Source organism: Neophocaena asiaeorientalis, unplaced genomic scaffold (assembly GCF_003031525.2).
Source record: "Neophocaena asiaeorientalis asiaeorientalis breed wild unplaced genomic scaffold, Neophocaena_asiaeorientalis_V1.1 scaffold134, whole genome shotgun sequence".
Classification (NCBI taxonomy): Eukaryota; Metazoa; Chordata; class Mammalia; order Artiodactyla; family Phocoenidae; genus Neophocaena; species Neophocaena asiaeorientalis.
Window position 1 is genome coordinate 3386171 of NW_020185339.1, and position 25137 is coordinate 3411307.

At 36.5% G+C, this 25137-nt stretch overlaps 1 protein-coding gene across 7 annotated transcripts in view; it reads left to right on the forward strand.

The window, feature by feature from the left end:
• PPFIA2 (PPFI scaffold protein A2) overlaps positions 1-25137 on the forward strand; it is a 458549-nt gene that overhangs the window by 297882 nt on the left and 135530 nt on the right. For all 7 annotated transcript variants that reach the window (XM_024736436.1, XM_024736429.1, XM_024736430.1 and 4 more), the window contains one exon: positions 16484-16600. In XM_024736436.1, coding sequence (XP_024592204.1) covers positions 16484-16600 — 117 coding nt within the window. The remainder of the gene's footprint in view (positions 1-16483; positions 16601-25137) is intronic.

Genomic DNA, 25137 nt, shown 5'->3' on the forward strand with positions numbered 1-25137 from the left:
TTTTAGGTAGAGAAAAATTCTATAAAACAAGTTACACAGAGCTATGGATAGAAAGCACTGCAAATATAATCCACACTTATTTTTAGGTTTTTTCTGTGTTCTCTCAGTTCTTACTTTTGTAGTATTAACCAATGCCATCTAAAACATTCTTATTCAGACATGAGTTTAGCAAAGAGCATGTGAAAAAAACATATCCACTTCATCAGGTAATTGCATTTCAGGGATAATTTATTCTATGTTTCTACTTATTTAAGTGAAATTGGAAATAATGTATGAAAGTGAATAGAGAGAATAAGTCTAAAAATCAGGAAGTAGAGTTATAATTCTGCCTTTCACTGAGTCCATTTGAACAGTTTATAAAGAAAAAGATGGACGTGGGCCACTATACCAGGGATCAGCAGACTTCTTTAAAGGGCCAGCTAGTAAATACTTTAGGCTCTGTGGGCTAGAAGCTCTTTACCACAACTACTCTACCATTATAGAGCAAAAGCAATCAGACAATTATGTAAATAAACGAGCTTGGCCCTGTTCCAGTAAAAACCTATTTATGAGCAATGGAAATTGAATTTCTTTTAACTTTTATGTATCACAAAGTATTATCCTCTTTTGATTTTTTTCAACCATTCAGAATGTGAAAACCTTTTTTATCTTGTGGGCCTGACAAAAATAGGCAGCCTGGAGGATGTAGTTGGCCACCCCTGCACTACATGATCACTTAGGTCATGTCCTAGAGGCTTACTCTGTCACAGCCTTCAGCAGCCTTTCACGGGGCTGCTGCCTCTACCTGCGGTACAGCAATAGCAAGAAAAAAATTCTCTGTACTTGAAGACTTCACATGCATTGGTCCTCAAACTGAAGGGTGTATAATGGTCACCTGGAAGAATATTAAAACGCAGATTCCATTTTAATGAAATCTGCATTTTAAGGAAGCATCACGATGATGTTGAACTGTTAATAAGAATCTTGATCTAAATATAACATAAATATAGGACATAGAATCCATAAACGGCAGATTACAACACAGTGAGATATGTATCATGGTAGAAAGAAGGAGACAAAAATATGCAATGTTCTATGAGAAGTGGATAGTAAGAAGCAGTTAGAAGTTAGTGTGGGCAAGTGGAGAGAAAGTGGCAAGTACAAAACCATCATTCTATCTAGACTATTCAATTGGGTGCTGTGAATATATTCTGCCCTGGCTGATGACAAGAAAGGAAAGGAGTAAGCATACTCCAAACAGGAGCTGTAACCACCACACCTGGGTATTTACTTTCCCCCTAAATGGTTCTGCTCTTTGCTAGCTCTGTGACTACAGGCGATTTCCTTATAACCTCTTTGCGTCAATTACCTCAACTCTAATAGAATTTACCTCATCAGGTTGTTGTAAGGGTTAAATGAGTTAATACACTGTCGACTGAAAAAAATGCACAAGGTGAGAGTTGTGAGTTAGGTTTTAGTTGAGGCAAAATGAGGACTATAGCCCAGGAGATAGCATTTCAGATAGCTCTAAGAAACTGCTCCGAAGAGGTAGGCGGGAAGGTCAATATATATGTGATTTTGGTGAAGGGGGAGTACCTGCAATCAAGTACATATTTTTTACAGAAGTTTTCTGCTAGTTTCATGAAGGTTACTGCTAGTCACGAGGAGTAGATATCACCATGAAGGATTTTAGTGCTTTTCTAAATATGAGGAGGTACAAGAATTGGGCTCATAAAATCTTCTCCTGAAAATATCTAACGATCTGAAGACCTGTTCTGCCAGTTTTTCCCAGAGCACAGAGTGCCTCATTCTTGATCTCCACCCTGAACTCCTTTCACGGGGTGTTGAAGGTCAGCAGCTTCAGTGGTTCATAATTTAATCTTCGTAGAGGTAGATGGCAAGTGTCGATGGCAAGTGTCAGTTTGTAGGTGACACATGTAGAGTGCTTAAAAGTGCTTGGCACGAAGTATCTTTCAGTAAATATTATTGTTATTGATGTTGACGTTGATCTTTTTAGCCATGATACTGTTCGACTCCATTTTAATAAGATGATTGAACTGAGATCTGGAGAGGTGGAGTGTGTGTCCACCGTGGGACTGACCAGGTGACAATTTACTGGGGATGGGAAGAGGCTTACCATTCATTCTCTGTAAACTTCATTTTCTTCACCCATAAAAATAAGGGATAAAGGCCACATAAGTTGTGGACCCTTCCCATTCTGGCATTTTATAATATGTATACATTTAAAAATCAATTAAAAATAAAATTGTAATGCGTGCAAACGAATATAACGCAAGATTACTACCTTTAGAACCCAAGCAAATGGATTACTTTAAAAAGAATTGTTCAGAATAATGGGTTTAGTATGCTGCTTTTGTGATTTCTAAGGAAGGAACTCAGTGGATGAAGCCTTTTTATTGCCCTGGCTTGCTTTTTTATAAGCAAGGATGACTAATGGATATTGTTTCTGCCTTCTACATTTTCTCAAGTACTTTCAAGCACTTTGAAATGCTTTTCTTTCCCTTAAGACTCTTTTCCTTAGCATAACAGAGATAAAAGGAATTGTTCCAGGACACAGCCTATAATTTTGTCACTTCTGCCCTGATTGGAGGAAAACAACAACAACAAACCTCAACCATGTACTTACAGTATTAGCCCTGCCTGGCTGAGGAGGTCAAATTTCATGGTGCTGAAAGAATAGTATAGTCCATCTCCAAAGACATTTATTTTATTTTTTTCATAGGCTTGTTGGCCATTTTGATTTTTTAAGCATTATTGAGGTATAATTAATATACAAAAAATGTACATTTTGTACAAGTATACATTTTGATGAGCTTGGACATATGCATACATTCATGATGCCATCACCACAGTCAAAGTAATAAACATATATATCACCTCCAAAAAAGGTCCTTGTGTTCTTTTGTTGGTTTTGTTTTGCTTTTGTTTTTGTTTTTGTCATAAGAACACTTAGATTAGATCTATCCTCCATTAAAAAATTATTGAGGGCTTCCCCGGTGGCGCAGTGGTTGAGAGTCCGCCTGCCGATGCAGGGGACACAGGTTCGTGCCCAGGTCCGGGAAGATCCCACATGCCGCCGAGTGGCTGGGCCTGTGAGCCATGGCCACTGAGCCTGCGCGTCCGGAGCCTGTGCTCCACAACGGGAGAGGCCACAACAGTGAGAGGTCCGTATACCGCAAAAAAAAAAAAAAAAAAAATTATTGAAAGAAAACAATTTAGGTGATACAAACCAGCTTTATTTAACACGTTGTGAAGTAGACAGTCTCTTTTCAGAAAACTACAAAATGGGATGGAAGGCAAGAAGCTTTTATAAGATAGAGAATAAAGAACAAGGAAGAGAAAAATAGAAAATATCTGATTGTCTGGGCCCACACTGTTCACCTTGTTATGGGTGGGAAGGCCCAGAGTTGGCTTGGTGTTTGGAGTTGACTGACTGGATATGCTGCTTTTCTGGTCATGAAGAGCATTTACAAGGACAGAGTTACCTAAGTTACCTAAGGTCTGGTTTGCTGATGTGGGTCCATCTCGGACCTAGAAAGTTATTTCAACATCTCCTAACATATGTTGAAGTACACAATACCATATTGTTAACTATAGGCACTATGTTGTACAGCAGATCTCTAGAACTGATTCATCTTGCATAGCTGAAACTTTATATCCATTGAGCAACAACTCCCCATTCTCCCCTGCCCCCAACCCCCAGAATGCACCAGATATCTTTTCTGATCTCTGCAGCTAAGCAGGGTCCAAGCCTGGTTAGTACTCAGATCACAGAGATGAATTTTAATGTGATGTTTTAAAGGATTCAAATATATGTTGATGGAAATATAGCACCTTTGGATTACTAAAACAGAATGTTCATTCTAAAACATCCCAAATTCCCTGACAACAGATGGACTGCAGTTGAATAAACAGATGACAGAGATGTGATTAATATTATCTATACCTACCTTTATTAATTTAATAATCAGTATTTGCTTGATGAATTTAATACTACCTTGTATACATGAAATAACTAAAGAAGAAACTTTTATTCATATCAGCATAATTCATAAAAGAGAAAATACTGAGACTTTTGAAGACAGACTCTTAGTCACAGAGCATACCTGCTACTCTATAGACGTAAGTTCTCAATGGACTATTCAGTTTGCTGTGACCCTCTTCTCAGCATAACTCGGTCTCCTCATTTTGCTTTTCTTTTTTGTTTATTTGGAGGAGAAGGGATATATGTAGTCAGTTGTCCCTCTGCCTTTAGCTGAAGCCCAAACCAAATTAGCATATTTTGATACTTCTGACTTTAGAGAGTAAGGGACCTAGTGGTAGTGACTGTGGGGAAAACGAAGAAGTAAGCCTTTGTTCCATGTCAAGAAGTACTTTATCATAATCAATACCTATAGTAAGTCCTATTTGCTCTTTTCATTCTGAGACAAGTGTTAAAAGATAAACTGAGGCATATTAAAATTTTGTAAGAGTTTATTTGAAAAAATCAAATCAAATCGAGCAATGCCAAACCAGAAGTGGTCAGGAGTGCTCCACCATAGGAGCCAGGGGAAACCCTCAGAAATAGTGCAGGAGCAAAGAAGAGAAATTATTTGATTGGCTGTAGCTTAAATCCTAACTGGCTGTTTGTGATCGGTTATCCTAAGCGTTTGGTCGTGTAATCTTGAGACGTCACAGGCTTAGATTTTGGTTTGCTTCTGTAGGTCGCTTTGGCATTAGCGCCACCTCAATCTAATGGCCTCCTTTTTTAATTAAACTATTTTTTAATTAGGATTCTGCTGTCTTCTTTAGGGAGGGAAGTTATTAGCAATGGCATCTTCCAGGGTGATGGAGACTGCAATATACTTTTTCCATGACATTCAAAACTTTCAACTGAATTGCTGCCACCATTCTCAGCACTCAGCACTGAATTATTGCAGTTGTTTACATGTGGTGTTGCACTTCTCAGTGTCATTTGTTTACATCAATGAATATTTTCCACCCCTCCTCATGTATTTATTTGCTTATTTATATTTTCAACTGAGGCTTGCTTTCTTGCAGTGAAAAATAAAATGTGTTCAGTGTGTGTTTTTCTATTATTGACACTTAGGGAAAACTCTTCAGGACTTCTCTTTTGCTTTTGTCCTCTGGATTAATTCCTCTACTTTACCACACTAACAGCCTCCTTGGCCATTTTTATTACTATTCTTTCATCTAATGCCATTCTTAGCTGCTACTCTACTACAATAGCAGTACTGTGCCTTAACAAAGTCCACTAATACTGTCCAATTTAAGTTGTTTTGTTTATATGCTTCTAATGCATTTATATGCTTCTAATGATAATGCCAGCGTTTGATTTTATTATCGTTTTAAATATTAAAGAATTATTTGAATAGTGGAAATAAATAAAAATAAAGAGTAACCAAGTATCAGAAAAATGTAATGACTGAAATACCAATTAGATGAAAAGGATAGAGATAGTTTGATAGAGAGTTGTAATTTAGATCAGAATTACATATCAATAACTATACTAAAATACAGCTATTGTTGAAATTACTATCGTTGAATGTTATAGTTAACGTTGGAAATAGAAATCTTAATCATTCACTGTAAGAACAAATCTATCTAAGGAAACATTTGAAATGTTATTGTTCTTTCAACCATTGTCTTAAACGTAAAACTAAAAATAACAGTTTTGCATGACAGTTACTGTTTTAAGAATGGTCTTAAAAATCTTTAATATTATCTGAAAAGAATTTTTTCATCATTAAAAACTAAATAAGCTTAGATTCCGTAGTCATACAAGGTATCCTTATGTTTTTAGATATAAGCAGATGTAAAATTTGGAAATAGCCAAATTGCATGTACTGTTTGTGTACTATCTTTTTCATCAAAGCATCACCAGAAACTTACTGGTGATGTGCTTTTAAATTTTAATATCCAGTCAGTTCATCTAATGGGAATTGGAAAGGCTGGTCAGCCAGAGTGGAGGAGGTTAAAAATAAAAGTATGCAGTATGTTCTAATTAATTCAATAATTATTTATTGACTGAATAGTATAGTGGTAAAAATTCTAAGCAACCACCAAATTAAACTATACTTCCCACCTCCAAGCTACCTGGTCATTCATTAGGATAAATGGATTCATTCTTTAAATCATTAATTAAATAACTATTTTTTAAACTTGACAAGCGGTTGATCCTCACAATACAAACCTCTGATTCCCATCTCAAGACGATTTGATTGTTCATTGGATCAGTTACGTTTCACAGGTTTTCAGTCTATCCATTCTCACTGAAAAACAATGGAAGTTAATGTTACACATGAGCTGATCAAACTGCATTGGAATACATGAAGTTGCTTTTCACTGGTTTTAATATGCTTCAGTGATGCTCATAAATCTTACGTCCAAAAGCCAGAGCTGGAAAGTGAAAAGGCTATTGCCTTAGTATCCTTAGTTCTGTTTGAATAAGTGTCTCAATCTTTTTGGTTTCCCAATTAATATATAACAACACAAATCCAAACTATTGTGTCTGGAGAGTTGAGTTGCTTAAGTGTAAATTGTAAATCCTTTCTGTTCTACTAGTTGCTTTGTCTTTGTTTTTTTCATGTTGCAACCTCAGTGTAATCTAAGCCTGGAATTCAGCTAAATTAGAATAAGTTATCTGTGTAGAAGCAAATTATGTGTTGGTGTAGTGAGAATTCTGTAACTCTCACTCTTGGAATTGTTAATTGAGTTTGGGATAAAAATAGATGAAAAGAATCTTTGTTAATTAGATGTGGGCACTGTCTGGAAGTTGTTGTTAAATACGTAAAGGCAAATATGAATTTAAAAACATCAGAATGAAGATCCCTGGAGAATTAGCATGAGTATGGTAGACATGATTTATTTTAAAAAGTAGCTGGGAAATTTTCAAGGTAAACTGGAATGCCTGTGCCACAAAAGAATTATAAATAAAAATGATAAATAATGTAAACAGCATGATTTCTATTCCTAAAAATAATTGAAGACATCTTATGTGTCTAAATTGTTTTGCCAAATCAGGGCAGATAAATTCCCCTGCTATCAGACCACAGAACTGTAGTCCTGACCTAGATAAATATTTGGATTGTGTATGCAGTGAATCATTTCATTAATTTTCAAAAGGCATTTTGGCATAATGCTTAAAAACCATCCATTTTGAAGGTATCATACCTGGATTGGAAACCTTTGTCGTATCTTTTTCTGTATGACCTCAAGTATATTATTTATGCCCTTTATGTTAGTTCCCTTACTTATAAAATAAAAATAATAATACCCAGTTTATAAGGTTACTGGGAAGATTAAATGAAATAATGTATGTAAATTGCTTTGCGTGTATGTGACACATAATTGATGTTCAACATATAGCAGCTATTATTATTGCTAGCAGTTCTTAATTATACATTTAATTTCTAAACTCCTATTCCTTATTTGTCTTCCTTCCTTATCCAACTTCAGGGAAATGTCTCGTACATTGACATTTTCAAAAAGATGAGGAAGAGGAAAAAAGTGAAAATTAAATTAATTTACATTGCTTTTCTGTTTCCACTTTAAGAATTTTGTTGGCAGAAACAAGTTTCTGGATACCCTTGGAATTCCACTTTCCATCTAATGTCAGTCTGTCCTAAGTCTAAAGCATATAAACACAGTGTGTACTTCAGTGCACCTCAATCATATTACCTAGGCTACAATACACTTGTAAGTGTTTTTTTTAATATTTTAAGACACAATGAAATTGCCTATTACTTTATATTTATAGAGTATCTCTTGTAGACTTTCTTTGAGCTGCCCTTCCATGGTCCTATCCCTATCCTCCTTTACAGTTGTCTGTGCCTTCTACATCACCTCCTCACACTGAGAGTTGTGAATATCCTACAAGGCTATGTCAATATTTCTTGTTCTTTTCTTTCTGTATTTCCCCAGTGAGCTCTTCCATGCCCAGGGCTCCTTTTTAACCTTGAATCATGTAATATGAACTTTAGGAAAGACTTCAAGTTCATATGGTCTTTTATGTGGATAACTAATTTGCTTCTCCACGTATACATTCTCAAGTATTTTTCCATCCAATTTTTCCAACTCCCTATAGGACTTTTCCATTCATACAGTCTGCTGTCATTCAGTACTCCATAAATATTTCTAGAGTGCTTTCTACTTGTCAGAGTTTACTAAGAACTGGGAATAAATAATCAATCAGATATAGTTTCTGGTCTCAAGGCACTCAGCGTCAAAATAGGCAGTCAGAAAATTAACAGCCAGTTGTGTTAACGAGTGATAATTTGTATGATACGAGTTATTGGAGAATGCTAAGGGATTATGTAACTTAAATCGCTGGGATGCCACCCATCCCACAGTGCATGACATATAAGCTAAGACCTGAAAGATAACTGAGAAGAGTTAAGGAGGAGGAAGGGTGTGTAAGGAAAAACTCTGTCCTACCTTCTGTGATTCTCCTTTCCGCTCACACTGCTGCTACACTCGCAGCGCTTCCAACGCCAGCTATACGGGAGTTTTTCCCCTACCAAACAATTCACTGCAACACCAACAGAGTGTCCGATAGTTTAACTCAATTCTGACACTATCTACCTGGAGGTAGCACCAGATCCTACAGGTTAAGGGCTCAGTCCCACTCCCACCCTACTTCAGATGCCAGTTGCAAGTCCAAATTGTCATCTGTGCTTCTGACTGAATGTGTATAAATCAGAGACTCCCACTAACCCCTCCTTGGGTTTGATTAATTTGCTAGAGCAGCTCATAGAACTCAGGAAAACATTTACCTAACCTACGTTTACCAGTTTATTAAAGGGTATGATAAAGGATACAGATGAACAACCAGATGAAAAGATACATAGAGTGAGGTCTAGGAGGGTCCCGAGTTCAGGACCTTCTGTCCCTATGGAGTTGGGATACATCACCCTCCCAGTATGTGGATATGTTCACCAACCTGGAAGCTCCCCAACCCCTGTACTTTTGGGAATTTTATGAAGGCTTCATTACATAGGCATATCAGTCATTAAGTTCATTTCCAGCCCCTGTTTCCTCTCTGGAGAATGGTGGATGGAGCTAAAAATTCCAAGCTTGAAATCACAGCTTGATCCTTCTGGCGATGAGCCCCCATCCAGGAGCCCACCCAGAATCCCCCATTAGAAAAAAAGATGCCCTGAGTGCTGTTGTCAGGAATTTACAAGGGTTTTAGGAGCTCTGTGCGTGAGCGTTCCAAATGAATATAAAAACTCACAGCCAAGATGGCATTTTGGGTGTGTGTAACTGCAAACCCTTCAATAAGCTAGAACGTGAAGTATGAATAAGAAGATAAAGGTGATAATTATTACATTATAAATGCTTACAGTACATCATATACAATTAAGTATTTTACAGTCCAAACACCCTAAAACATAGGTATTATTATCCCTCATTTTATAGCAGAGGAACATGAACTTGAGGTTAAGAAACTTGTATAAAATCATACAACCAGTAACACCTAGAAGGGCCAGGACTCATCCTAGGCCTTTTAAGAATATTTAAGAATGCTATGCTTCTCGGAATCACCTTCCAAATAAACTACTGTGTGAAATTACTTGTCTCAGGGTCCGCTCTCAAGAAATCTTAAACTTGGAAGAAAAGATAGTATAGATGAAATGATGTAAAGAAGAAAAATTTATATAATGTGCTGAGCACAGTTTTTGGCACATTGTAAGAGCTCATTAAATGATTGTTATTTTATTGTTGTTGCCTTACTGCTTCTTTCTTTGTTTCCTTCATTTACTAGAATGTAAGCTTTTTGAGAGAAGGGCTTTTTTCCCCAATGGTGTCTCATATTTAGAACAATGATCAATGAATATTTGTTGAATAAATAGATTAATACATTTTAGGGACTTCTCTGGTGGCACAGTAGTTAAGAATCCGCCTGCCAATGCAGGGGACACGGGTTCGAGCCCTGGTCCGGGAAGATCCCACATGCCGTGGAGCAACTAAGCCCGTGCACCACAACCACTGAACCTGTGCTCTAGAGCCTGCAAGCCACAACTACTGAGCTCACGTGCCTAGAGCCCGTGCTCCACGACAAGAGAAGCCACCACAATGAGAAGCCCGCACACCACAATGAAGAGTAGCCCCCGCTCGCCACAACTAGAGAAAGCCCGCGCTCAGCAACAAAGACCCAATGCAGCCAAAAATATAATTAATTAATTTAAAAAATTAAGTGCTGCAAAGGACTTCCCTGGCAGTCCAGCGGTTAGGACTCTGTGCTTCCACAGCAGAGGGCATGGGTTCGATCCCTGGTCAGGGAGCTAAGATCCCGCATGCCACGTGACACAGCCAAAATAAATAAATAAATAACAATAATAATAAAAAAATAAAGTGCTTCAAGAAAAGAATTGTCAACAACTCTACATCTGGCAAAAAATATCCCTCAGGAATGAAAGTAAAATAAAGACATTCTCAATGAAGGCTAAGAGAATTTATCATCTGTGGGCCTGCTGTAAAAGAAAGTTAAAGGAAGTTCTTCAGGCTGAAGGGATATGACCCCACAGATAAACTTGGAAGTTTAGGAATAAATAAAGAGCAACAAAATATGAAAAAAAATACATTTTAAACACTTGAGAAATGTGACAATATAGAGATATGAAATAGACTCTATTATTTTCTCCCAAATCACATTTCTCTTAAGAATCACATGTTTCTGTGCATTTCCTGACACCTGAAGTTTCCAGGATGTCACCTTTCAGTGATGTTTTAGCTGTCTTTTGAAGAGGACATCTTACATCATATGAAGAACTCACTAAAACATTTTTATGAATCTCAAACCTTTGTTTTCAATAATGAATTTCATTTTCTGAACTCTCTGCCTGGAAAGTTTTTCTCCCAGATAGCCACATTGCTTCCTGCCTCTCATCTTCAGGTCTATACTCAGAAATCACCTAATTCCTAATTAAACTGCACCTCATAGCATCCCTCCCTTGCTTTAATTTTCCCTTTGCAATTATCGCCATTTAAAAATGTATTCCACTTATTTTTGTTTGTAGTTTGTCTCACCCAACAAGAATGAATTAAAGAACTTTGCCTTTTCCCCCTATTAATTTTCCTAATACCTGATATATCATCAGTGAAATATCAATGAATATATGTGAAATGAATGAATCTCTCCAGGTCATCAAGGAAAACTGTTTTTCAAAGAAAGAGGATAGAAGAGAGTCTGTTGCAAGACATACTAGGAACCCTGAAATAGTCTGGTAGAAAAAGGGATGGGGGCTGGGGAATTTTCCTGACTAGAAGACTGGCCACCAAGACCACCAGTAGTCCACTGTGTGAGCTCAGAGCTTGTCAGAGATTGAGAAGAGCCAAAAACAACCTGACAGAGGCAAAGGTTTAAAGAAAAAAACTTGGAAGGCTGCCTTGGGAATATAATGGGTTTGGGAGCGCCTAGAAGCAGTGAGTCAGGCTGTCAGAAGCTTAATGAGCTATCAGGAAACATGAAGAAGGGTCAAGGCAAAGCAATAAGCCAGACAGCAAGAATCACACAGATGCCAGAGTTTTAGCTGAAGTATGTTAGCTTTTTGAGTCACCTGTCATTCTTTTATCTTATTCCTTTTTTTTTTTTCCTCCTCCTTGTCACCTTGACTAGCCTGAATGAGTACCGGTACACCCTCATGTGTTCTTTTTTTCTAAAGAACTCTTTTTTTTTTTTTTTGCCCCAGTTTAAAAAAAAAAAATTAACTTTTTACTTTGTATTGGAGTATAGCAGATAAGCAATGTTCTGATAGTTTCAGGCGCACAGCCAAGCTACTCAGCCATATATATACATGTATCCATTCTCCCCCAGACTCCCCTCCCATCCAGGCTGCCACATAACATTCAGCAGAGGTCCCTGTGCTATACAGTAGGTTCTTTTGGTTATCCTTTTTAAATATTGTAGTGTGTACATATCCATCCCAGACTCCCTAACTATCCCTTCCACCCTTCAGCCCCCAACCCCCGGCAACCGTAAGTTCGTTCGGTCTCTAAATCTGTGAGTCCGTTTCTGTTTTGTAAATACATTCATTTGTATCGTTTCTTTTTAGAGTCCTCATATAAGCGATATCATACGATATTTCTCTTTCTCTGTCTGACTAGCTTCACTCAGTATGACAATCTCTAGGTCCATCCATGTTGCTGCAAATGGCATTATTTCGTTCTTCTTTTATGGCTGAGTAATATCAGATGTGAACTTGTTAATGGTTGATCCCCAAATTCCACCCCACCTCCATGGGTTGCATGCGTCTTTTTTTAAATAAACACACCCCAAATCTCTGTAACATATGGACCTCCAGGATCAGGAGAGGTGTCTGGGAAGTACCTGGCTCAGGTTGGCCAGAAGGGCACATTTCCACCTCCCAAATAAGTGCAAAGACACTTTTAGTTGCAAATGACAGAAAAAGAATCCAAACAAGATTGAGCACAGAGGGGAAATTTTGGGCTTATTTTACTGAAGTGCCAGGGATAGAGTTGATTTATGGCTAAAATCAGCAGCAGAAGTAATTCATCAGGGCTCCAGCTTTTCTACCTGCTTCTCTATGAGGAGGAACTGATGGCAAACAGAACTCTGATCATGTCCCACCAGCTTACGTTCCATAGTAGAAAGGAGACTCTTCCCCCATATCTCTGCCAGAAATTTCTCTCAAGGAATGTTCTAACTGCCCTGGCTTAGATCATGTGCCCACCCATTGGCCATGAGTCTGGCCCCCTGATTGACAGTCTCTCTAAGATTAGAGTGGGGAAGGAAAATTCCCCAGTGAAAATGTAAGATGTTGTCACCAAAAGGAATATGAATGAATTCTGGGCATTTTAAAACAAATGTCAACAAACACTTGACAGATCATGGTTGATCAGTTAAAATGACTGTAGAAAGTTTCTCTTGACCAGTGTTCCATGGGCCTCAGTGGATTGGTATGTGTGGAAATGCATGCAAAATTCTGCCTATATGTGAATCTGTCCAGGGAGGGGTCCATACTTCAATGAAGTACAAAGGATTCCAAGGTGGGAGGGTAGCAGTGCTTGGAAAGGAAATGCTTCCTTCCCATCCTCACCCACCATTAACTTCCCCTGACTTAATAGAGCCCAAATGCAAAGCCATGTGAGACAATGCGACATAGTACAAAGTATAAAGATAAGGACTTTTGTTTGATTCCTTAGTTCTCATTAAATTCTCTTTATCTCAGTTTAATCACTTGTTAAATGTGGATCATAAGACCTAATTTGCAGATTAAAATACTTCAACACAGTTCTTGGCACATAGTGGGTTTCCAGCGCATTGTTGCATTTATGCCACAACTGAATAAGCAACAGAGACTCCCCAGAAGTGATTTGTCCTAACCACCACGCCATCCTATTTGTAACAGGTCATGCTGTTTAACAGTGAGGGATCCAGTCCTACTTAACTATTCTAGACAAGTCACTTGAGCCCTCCCTTTAACAGCGTTTTCTGTCAGTAGAGCCCAGAGAATGTTTTAAGGCTATCAGCCACTTTCATTCTGCTTGCTATATTTGTAAACCACTTCTGAAGCCACCTACTGCATTCCTTTGTCAGGCCAGCTGGGAGAATTTCCTAAAGAGGCCTGTGCTACCTTCAGCTACAGATTTCTAGGTGACCTTCTCGGCGCTTTTGAACACACAGAAGAGCAGACCCAACCCCCAAAGTTGTATTCGCAGGAGAGAACCTCTCACTTTCCCCAGTGTGAAAGGAAGAAGAATCAAGCTTATTAACACCTACAATAAAATCAGATGCTGAAGCTTTGCTTTCATAACTACCCAGGATAATTTGTTATTGAGCAAAAATAGAACAGAATATAATCATATTAGAATGATAGAGAATGAAGAGGATCCTGCATCAATTATCCAGTTTCAAAAATCTAATTTGCAGGATTGATTTTTTAGAAAAAGTAGAGTTTGCATGTTAGCGGTTGAAAAGTTTGTCTTGGAATTAATTGTCATGTATATATTTTATGAAAAACTGGAAGTTTGTAATCTTTTAATATAGTGGCACAACCATATTTGCACAAGGTTTTCCATGTGAATTTGGTGTTTTGACTTTTCTAATTAAGGTCATTAATTTATCATTTCACTGAGTCATTCAGTAAATCTTTATAGATGGCCTGCTTTATTTTAGGCACTATGGTGTATTTGATATTTATCTGAACTACTAAACAAATTGAAGTTATTCTGTAAACTGAGAGTTAAGTTTGATGTTTAAATATTTTTTAAAAAGGTCTCTCTTCACTTCTAATTCAATAATGAAAGAAAAAGCATAGAATTTTCAAATTTATTGTTACTGTTGTCTTAACATATTTAAGTTAAGTCATGGATGTTATCTTAGTGAAATGTCAGCATACAATACTTTAATTTAAAAATTCATAATAAAGTTTTATTATGTATTGATTATAATATTATTGCTTTATGCAAGAGAAAGATGTTAAGAATGTAATATAAAAATGATATATCCAGGGACTATTTCATTCTTGTTTTTCCTTTGATGTAATTCACTTCTACACTAACTAACATGAGAGGAATGTCTGATGATTCTCAAGCACAGTAAATCTTTATCTCTTGTTTTTTCTGAATGAATTAGGTTTACATTCTTTGTTTTTCTATATCCATTTATTATTTAATTTAACATTTATATTAAATCCCTGCACATACTAATGTGATGTGCTGCTTCATATGAAAATGTTGTTTTCAATAATGTATTCCTTTGAAAATTATTTTCCCATGAGATATCATTAGGACTTCTGCTAGCTAAATAAACAAGCAAAGTGAGTAAATAAATAAAGGAGTAAAATATTAGTTTTTAATGAGTAAGATACACACCAAAATAAACACAGATATATTGTAAAAAGTATAATGGCTAGGTACACTTTCTCTGAGAAGTAGGTTTTTCAGCTGACTTTTGAAAGCTGAGATTGTGTCAGCTGTAGTCTGAGCTGGGGAAAAATCCTTCAGGCAGGAAGATCAGCAAGTTCCTCAGTTCTGGGTGAGAAAGTGCCAGGTTTGTTTGAGGGACAGAAAGGAGGCCATTGTGGCAGAAGGGATCATGTAGGGTGTTACAGACCTTGTTAAGAAGTTTAAAATTATGCTAAACAAGTTGGGAAAACAGAGAGGTTCTTTGGAAAGCTGAAGAGTGACACAATATAACTTAAGTTTAAAAGATGAATCTGGCTGCTTTGTGGATGATAGATTGTAGATGGGCAAGAATGGGAGTAAGGGAACCAATTATTTGGTGATTGCAGTACTACAGGAGAGAAGAGCTTTTACAGAGTTGTTCTTCATTATGTGGTGATATGCCCTTAAGAAATGATAAGTTATGTGTTGAATTGCTGGAGGTCATATGCAAAATCACTTTTTCTCATGAATATATCATTGGCATGTGGGCAGCAATGGCAGGCAGCAGGACACATACCCAATCTCTCGATGTCTTTTGTTTACTTGATAATTCTTTGTCTGTGTGACACGTTGGTCTCATAATTTCAACATATAATTTTAATATGATTCAATATTTATTTAATATAAGTATTAAATATAAAATTCAATAGATATTGAATCATATTAAACTTATATGCTTAATATGTGCTAAATACTATGGACATTGATTTCCCCTAGAACCAATACTGACTCAATATCTGAGTTGATACTATAATAAAACTTGCCAAGAAACAAATAATTTATGGTATTAATATAATGTAAAATATTTTCGAAATAATATGTATAAATAGCAAATATATTTTTAAAATGCTAGGATGTGATTTTCCACTCTGTATATTATTAAGATCACTTAAACTACAACTATCTGAGAATCTAAGTTCAAAGTATCATGTGTATAAATCTGAGCTAAAATTTTGCAAGAATTAATTGCCTTCTGAGAATTTTTTTTCTGTAAATTAACTATATTTGGACTAGAAGTACTAAAATAATGGCTGTTAAAATAATGGCAATGAGACCAATTTAATTTTAAATGCTCATGATAGTAGCACAAATTGTTTAAGTCTAGCTTCTTTATTTGCTTGTTTTAAAATTGCAGATATGCTGTCTCTTAGGGAAGATGAATGTGCTCATAATTCGTTTTTAGTTGTCAATTTTCTGATTTATCTTTCTTTCATGCTTTAAAAATTCAGACTAATACAAATTTTATTACATTTCATAAGTTAAATTAAAAAGTAATTTCTGAATTAATAACACATGTATCATGCCACTGATTTAAAAACATCTCAAGCTAGATAGATACATTTTCCAACTAGAAAATATTTTCTTAATTTCACATTCCTATAAATATTATAAATATTATTCGAAATGCTAGCTTAAATTTTAGAAATATTCTTGAACTAATAATATGAGTAAAATTTAATGTTTATTTTCTATTTGTTTGTATTCATTACTTAGCCACATTCAAGTAAACTCAGTTTTCTTATACTTCATGCTCTATTCTAGATTTTAAAGGCATAGTGCTTTTATTTTGCAGATTGTTGCCTTGCGTGAACAAAATGTTCATATACAAAGAAAAATGGCATCAAGTGAGGGATCCACAGAGTCAGAACATCTTGAAGGGATGGAACCTGGCCAGAAAGTCCATGAAAAGGTATGACACATATGACATGCTCTTATGTGGAAGTGTTTACTTGCTGTATCGTTTGACAGGAGTATGAAGTATTTGTGTAATTCATGTAATAAACATTACTGTGTTTTGACTTGTTGATCAAAAGTGCATTATTATTTCCTTTATCATTAATTGCTCCTAATTTGATTCTTTCAAAAATAATATATGTGTGGATTTATGCACATATATATATTTGAATTTCTCATTACTTGCTATTAACTTGATTCTCTTAAAAAGAATTTAATTACATATCTGTTTGAACATATCTATAATTGAATAAGTATCTAAATATATCTATATATCTCTATAGATATATTAATCTATATCCAGGACTGTTTAAAATACAGTAACAATAATTTTGATTTATAAGCGATATTATGTACAATTCGTGACTAATCTGTGGCTTATCACTGCAAAAACTTTTTTATAATATCTTATTTGACTTATTTTCTATGTGTTTGATAAGACTACAGCAGTACTCCAGTTGATGAAAATTTACATTGAAAGATATCTGAAGTCATTAGACTTTTACTGTTTTTTAGAAGAAATTGATTTTCCTTTCGGGTGGGGCATAGACCCAGGCCAAGGAAACCAACAATCTGTTTGGCGCTTTTCTGTGCTGAACCACTTGTTCCCAGCACAAGAGAAAGAAGGTCAGTTGCTGGTAGGTCTGGAATCAGATTAAGATTACATAGGCATTTGCACATCCTGTGCATGAGACTTAGACCATCTCCTGGATATTTGCAAGTTATAGCCCTGGATGCTTGAGCTCCTTAATCATCAAGACCTCATAAATCAGGTAGCTAAATTGGTGTCATTGTGAATATCAGGAGGTTTTAAAACATAGCGATTAAGAAGCAAGTGACTGTACCACAAAACAAATAGCACTAGACTTCTTATCATAATAAATTGAGCACTTCCTCATTTATCCAGTTGAAACAAATGGAGGGGCTTCTTATGTTTCCTCCTTCAACTGTGAAAGCAAAAGAAGCCAAGTAAACCAGACATTTCCTGAGACCGCCATCAATTCTGGTGGCTGAGAAGCAAACAACTCTTCATTAAAGGCTTTACTATTTTAGCCTTTATCAATGTATTTTATAGAAATCTTAAGATAGGTATTAACAATAAGCTACAATCTGACAGCTAGATTTCATGAGCTATATTTCAAATTTGAATAAAACTTATTTCTCTTTTCTTCAGATAAGTAAACTGACATTAATTCAGTAAATAAACCACCAAGCTCTTTAGAATAGGGCATTTGCACACAATCCTCAGTTTGGGAAACTAACATGTCATTTTACTATTACTGTTTCATTTTAATTATGTCATCAGTAATCCAGTGCTATACCTTTCCTCAGAGAATTACAGAATGACATTGGTTTGAGTATGAAAATGGACTTTATGGTCATCTAGTCTTTTTCTTAGAAGTCTTCAAAATATAGTGATGCCATATTATGCTTATCTGGACGAAAATTAAAGAAATATGCTTTCAAAGGCATAAAGAACTTAAGATCTTGTCTATTCGATAACAAACCATTTGGTGCTTAAAGCATTCCTCTAGTACTTCTGGGGAGTGGTGTACTCATGCATGTAGTTTTGTTCAAATATTATTTTTTTTAAGATATAACCCCTAAATATTTAGGCATTATAGAATATAAGACAATTCATGTCAGATTAATTTTCAGAAACTGATTACAGTATTAGGATGAGGACCTGTGAATAAATGATGTTTGTCTCTGTTGGACTCAACAGATAGTGGTATATACGTGGAGGTTTCTGAGTATTTGAAGACTTAAAGTACTTGTCAACTTTCTTTGCCTTCCAGTTCTTGGTGAAGGCATTTCAGCCAGTGTGGAAGAGAAATTCTGTGCCATTGCTAACTCACTCACACTTTTTTATAGATGTAACTAAAGATTTTTAAACAGTGTAATTATCGGCATACTTTTTTTTAATTTCCCAGAATTGTAGGAAGAGTGATTTCCAAATGCTTTGAAATAATGATATACTGGTCTTTTTAAAAATATCATGCCCCTGTCCTGCAATGTAATCCTAAAGTATATGTCATATATTTTTTTAATTTTAAAAATAAATAAACTGTGCTTTAATTCATATTACTCCTTAGATGATTCAAGAAAGCACTTTAAAAGTTTTATTTATATCATATTTCTTTGCCTGATATTTCCTTTGTTTTCAACTTTATTGAGATATAACTGACATATAAGATTATATAAGTTTCAGGTGTGCAATGTGATGGTTTGCTCTACAAATTGTGTAAAGTTAAGGTATACAGTGTGATGATTTTGTATAAATATATATTGTAAAATGATTATCATGATAAGATTAGTTCATCACCGTGTGTGTGTGTGTGTGTGTGTGTGTGTGTGTGTGTGGTGAGAACATTTAAGATTTACTTTCTTACCAACTTTCAATTATACAATATTAACTGTGGTCACCATGCTGTACATTAGATCTCTAGAATTTATTCATCTTCTAACTGCTGACATTTTTTGATAAAAGCTGAAATAATATCCTAATTATTATTTTTATCATCCCTTTATAAATACTGCTAAATTATGCACCTGAACATTATAAATCATCTTTTTGAAATGATCCCCTTTAACAGGATTATTTAAGGTATGTTAATACCATTGAATAACAAGTGTTATAGGATTGTAATTTAAATCCTAACACTTAATTTTTCAGTAACAAGTGTTTAAAAGGTATATTAAAACAAAGGAAAAGAGAATATTATTTTGGGGAGTGTCTATGTAGCGAAGGTTATCAGCATAGGATGACTGTAGTATTAGTGTACAAACTGCAAAGGGGTTGTTGGGGAGGAAACATGAAACTATTGTCAGGTGCTGTGGAGCTGTCAGAAAATGACTTGCAAATCCTAGTCACAAGGATCGCCCTTTGTTTAGGGCAGTAAAGTTAAATTACATAGTCAGGGTGGGTTATTAGCCAACAGGAGAGGTTTTACGGCAGTGGCTTGAAAACTCTGTTGACAAAATAGTTGATAAAAATAGTCTCATAAAAGCACACTCTGAAACAGGCCTACTACTCATAGAAAAGTTGTGTAATTACTACCAACATTTTGAAAACAAAAATGAAAAGAAAAAAATAAGCTTAACTGAAACAATTTTGTTTCTGTGTGCCATGGATTTAATCAGGTGTTCTAGAAGAACATAATTATCCATGGGATAATAAAAAAAATTTCAGAATACTAAATTTTACCTCATTAAAAGTTCAGGGCTAGGATCCATAACTTTCTTCCTGCTGCTTTCCAGAGAGGAGTTAACTTGTGAAAAATAAATTTTAATAAGCATGCTTCTCTTGTAAAAGAGATAGTAATGCTCCTGGCTCATATATTCTGTACTTCCAGTTATTTTTTCCAGCTGCAAATGTTTGCTAAGTAATGTGAGTAAGTAGTATGTTAGACAGTGGTTGAGATTCAGAAGACATTCCCTGTAAAATTTGCAGGAGTGAAAATAATATGCAGTGAAAATAATCTGCCCAAATTAATATTGCAAAACATTATGAATAAAGTGGTGTCAAAAATGATACTAGAGGGCTTCCCTGGTGGCGCAGTGGTTGAGAGTCCGCCTGCCGATGCAGGGGACGCGGGTTCGTGCCCCGGTCTGGGAAGATCCCACGTGCCGCGGAGCGGCTGAGCCCGTGAGCCATGGCCGCTGAGCCTGCGCGTCCGGAGCCTGTGCTCAGCAACGGGAGAGGCCACAACAGTGAGAGGCCCACGTACCGCAAAAATAAAGTTACTTAAATTACATAGTCAGGGTGGGTTATTAGCCAACAGGAGAGGTTTTACGGCAGTGGCTTGAAAACTCTGTTGACAAAATAGTTGATAAAAATAGTCTCATAAAAGCACACTCGGAAACAGGCCTACTACTCATAGAAAAGTTGTGTAATTACTACCAACATTTTGAAAACAAAAATGAAAAGAAAAAAATAAGCTTAACTGAAACAATTTTGTTTCTGTGTGCCATGGATTTAATCAGGTGTTCTAGAAGAACATAATTATCCATGGGATAATAAAAAAAATTTCAGAATACTAAATTTTACCTCATTAAAAGTTCAGGGCTAGGATCCATAACTTTCTTCCTGCTGCTTTCCAGAGAGGAGTTAACTTGTGAAAAATAAATTTTAATAAGCATGCTTCTCTTGTAAAAGAGATAGTAATGCTCCTGGCTCATATATTCTGTACTTCCAGTTATTTTTTCCAGCTGCAAATGTTTGCTAAGTAATGTGAGTAAGTAGTATGTTAGACAGTGGTTGAGATTCAGAAGACATTCCCTGTAAAATTTGCAGGAGTGAAAATAATATGCAGTGAAAATAATCTGCCCAAATTAATATTGCAAAACATTATGAATAAAGTGGTATCAAAAATGATACTAGAGTTTAAAGGAGAGATACATTAATTGTGACAGGAAGTGTCAGAGAGACAGTGTGGAACAGTGACTTGTTTGAAGTCAGTAGACCTGGATTCAAATCCCAACTCTGCCAATAACTACCTGGGTGTCCTTACTCTGTAACTTCCCTGAGTATCAGTTACAGGTAAATAGTCATGCCTAACTGGTAGCTTCCTTGTAAAGAATAGAAACACTGACTATGAATGACAAAATTCTTGACACATTGATTACAAGCAATAAACAGTATGGTTATAATATTTATTAATACTGTGTTCTCATGGTCATTCATTTTTCAATAAATATTTAGCAGTGACCTTACTGAAGTGCTGGGAAATTTGTCCTGTTCTGGGTGGTTGGGACGCTAATGAATAGGGCAGATGAGGGCACAGACAATAAGCACATACATGTAAAAGGGAGTGAGTGTGATCAAAGGTCAGGTGTGAGGTGGGTGGGGAGGATAGGTAGACATGGCACTGAAGAGCTTTTCAGGAGGTGGAGTTTGAACCGGAACCCAAAAGAATACAGAGAGTTAATGGAAAAGCTTAGAGTTTTTGAAACAAAGGGAACACTAAGTGCAAATGCACCGACAGTGGGAAAGAGCTTCTTGGCACATTCTTGGGAAGAAAGGATGGCAGGGTAATGTAGTCTAGCTGTCAGGAGAGGGAGAAGCAGGAGACAGGCCACACAGGGGCACTGAGCAGGGGCCAGATCATTTAAGTTCTTGTCGGCTGTATTAAGGAGTCCAATTTTATTTTCAGAGCAATGGGAAAACATAGAAGTGTTTTAAACATGGAAGCATCTTGATTAGATACTTTTAAAAAAATCATTTGCACTACAATTTTATGTCCATTTATCATTTTTTCACATATAATACTTCAGAAGCAGATAGAGACTTTTTTTCCTTTTCTTAATTTTACAGACAATGAAATTGATGCCTACTTAGAAAAACTAAATGACTTATTTGTCCAGAGCAGGACGAGAACCCCGGTGTTCTCACCTCCTTTGTACTGTCATGTTCCTTCATGCCAGGATGCTTTCTCTAGGTGTTATTATTGATTTTTGAAAATTCATTCTAATTCAACCTTATTTTTTTCTGATCTTTTAGTCTTTCATAATTACACATATTTATTTGTCTAGAGTTGATTGTTTTATTCTACTTGAGTATGATTGTTTTTTAATTCCTTACTTTTTTTCCCAAAAATCTCTATTATATTTTTTTACTCTGAACAGATGCTCCAAGGCAGTAGCATTTAAAAATTTTAACTACTATGAGTATGGCTTTTAAACCTGGGCAAGAGGGGTCCACAATTTAGCAGGTCTATCTCTGGCCCTCTGTGCCTCTCCCTAAGGATGAAGAGTCCATGGGACCAGGGGAAACTGCACAGGTGTGAGCCACACCAGCACCCCTTTTTGACCACATGCCAAGCTCCTGGCAGCCCAGACTTTCTGACCAAACAGACCTTAGCCTTCAGGGCCTTTATGAGCTTGTTCCTAGGAGCAACATCTGTCCCTGCCCGCCCTCCAGTGCGCCCATCCCTGGACCTAAGAAGAGACCAAGGGATACCTGTTTTTTGGGTCCCACGGAGTTTGAAAGTGCTGACTGAGGTATCCACATATATACAGGTGAAGCAGACTGGTATTCTGGAAGGAGCTGAGGCCGAGAAGAGAAGGAGAGCAGGCTACAGTCCAGGGCCATATCTGGGTAACTAAGTTCTGGTGTGGAACTTCAAGGAGTCTGAGAATTATTCATTCTGGCCTAAAAGCCAGTGTGAAGGTATTATTTCAAGGAAGATAGTAGGACATATTTTTATTTGACAGTTTGTTAGCTTGATTTATAATTGTTACATATTTGGAGTTACGGCATGTAGGCCTCTCTTTGCTCGTTTGCCTTGGGCTCCACAAACACTAAGGACCCACCTGTCTGCTACCCACTGTAAGAAATATGATTTAGTTGCAACATTTTACTACGCACGCACACACGCACGTATGTGTGCGTGTGTATGTATATATCTGTGTGCATGAGGGTGTAAAACTGAAACTGAAGTTTCACAAAAGAATAGTTACACTTTACTATATGCAATACATTTTGATATTTTTTGTTCATTAGTGACTGAGGAATTACCGTAGTTCTTCCCAGAGCTATGGGTGGCTGATCTTTCCAGTGATCACACAACAGCACATCCTTGGCACGTCATGGGAGGTCTTTTCCAAACTGGCTGGCCTCTTCTCACCTCTCAAGCTTCTCTGCTTGTCACCCCACTTTGAACTTAGGTACTCTGAACGAACCGAGCTGATGCTTCCCCTTTCAAAAGTGTTGCTCTCGTTATTCTCTCCTCTTAGAATTTGACATTAATTTGTGACTGTTCTTTAAATTAATAAAATGCAGCATAATAATTGGGTAATATGTAAATGTGCAGGCTGAATAAGTATAAAATCAGAAATATATTTTTGTTTGCATTTTTTCAGTTCTTTAATTCATGCCAGATAGGCAGAAGAACTTGGCCAAAAACATGTAAAACAAAATGAAGAATCGGTGGCAAGAATAATTCTGAGATCAGAAAATCTAGTTATTGTCTAATGGTTGCATTCTGTACATGAAGGACACTGAGCTGAAGTTTTATAAAAGATGAAATATGGGATGTGCCTTTACCAAAATTAAGGGTTTTGTGGATTTTTAGTGATACAAGGCTGTTTTAGACTGAACCACCAAGGGCAAAAACGGGCACTTAGAAAAAGTTAATATAACTATGTGAGCAATATGCACCTCAGTAATGACAAAAGACCTTCATTTCCTCATACTCTTGGGCCATATTATGAAATACCATAATATACAGTCTCATACAGACCTGTTAGCTGTATATTTAAATGTTTGGCTTATGAACATACCACATATCTATTTTAAAATACTGTAAGATACCATTTATCACAAATGCTATTCTTTCAAAGATCTCTGCTCTGTTCCAGCTGAAAGCCCTCATCCATAGGGATGTGTCCAGTTATTAACTGTATTTTGCCCATTTTTATATGCCTTCTTCACTCCATGTCAACTACTGCCAGTAACTGTTCATCCAAAAATTCAGTTCTTTGTTAATTGTGGCTTATTTTATGCATTATTGATTAAGCCCCAATTTCTTCTCTGTATCAAAGATAATTATCATTTGAATTTTTTTACATCTGAATAGCCCTAACAGAATATTTTCTTCTGTGTGTTGATCCCCTATATAGTTATCTAATTTCTCATAATGACATGATAATTAAGTGTATACTTCTCTTTTAATTCATCAATTGAATTTTCAAGCAATGAAACCAAACAGAACTATGGGGTTTATGAATTTGCCATTTGGGGATTGGCACACCTCCTAGCAAAAAGAAGGTCCAAGTGTAGCCCTCGATATACGAGGCAGGAGTGGCCTAGAGGACTACGATTGACTAGAAAAGGGCCCAGAAGAGGCAAGGTTAGGCTGTTTCATGGTTCATCCATATGCACAGGAAGTTAGACTGTATCAATTTTATAGGAGTTGAGTATCAATTTTATAGGATAGGAAGATTATGACCAAAAATCATCTTTTATATACAATGGCAAAAATAAGAAGTAAAAATCATCTAATGTTGTATGGGAATTTACTAAGTTCAAAACAAATCTCTCTCTGAATGCAGTGACTGGATTTTTATGCTTTCACTATTCTTTTAATAGGTGGGAAGTGAAAGTGGAATTGACTCCTCTATCTTTTTTTTTTTTTTTTAAATTTATTTTTGGCTGCGTTGGGTCTTTTGTTGCTGCACGCGGGCTTTCTCTAGTTTCAGCAAGCAGAGGCGCGTGGGCTTCTCATCGTGGTGGCTTCTCTTGTTGTGGAGCATGGGCTCTAGGTACCCGGGCTTCAGTAGTTGTGGCACATGGGCTCAGTAGTTGTGGCTTGCGGGCTCTAGAGCGCAGGCTCAGTAGTTGTAGCGCACGGACTTAGTTGCTCCGTGGCATGTGGGATTTTCCCGAACCAGCGCTCAAACCCGTGTCCCCTGCATTGGCAGGCAGATTCTTAACTACTGCGCCACCAGGGAAGCCCTGACTCCTCTATCTTTAATAACAAATTTAGTATC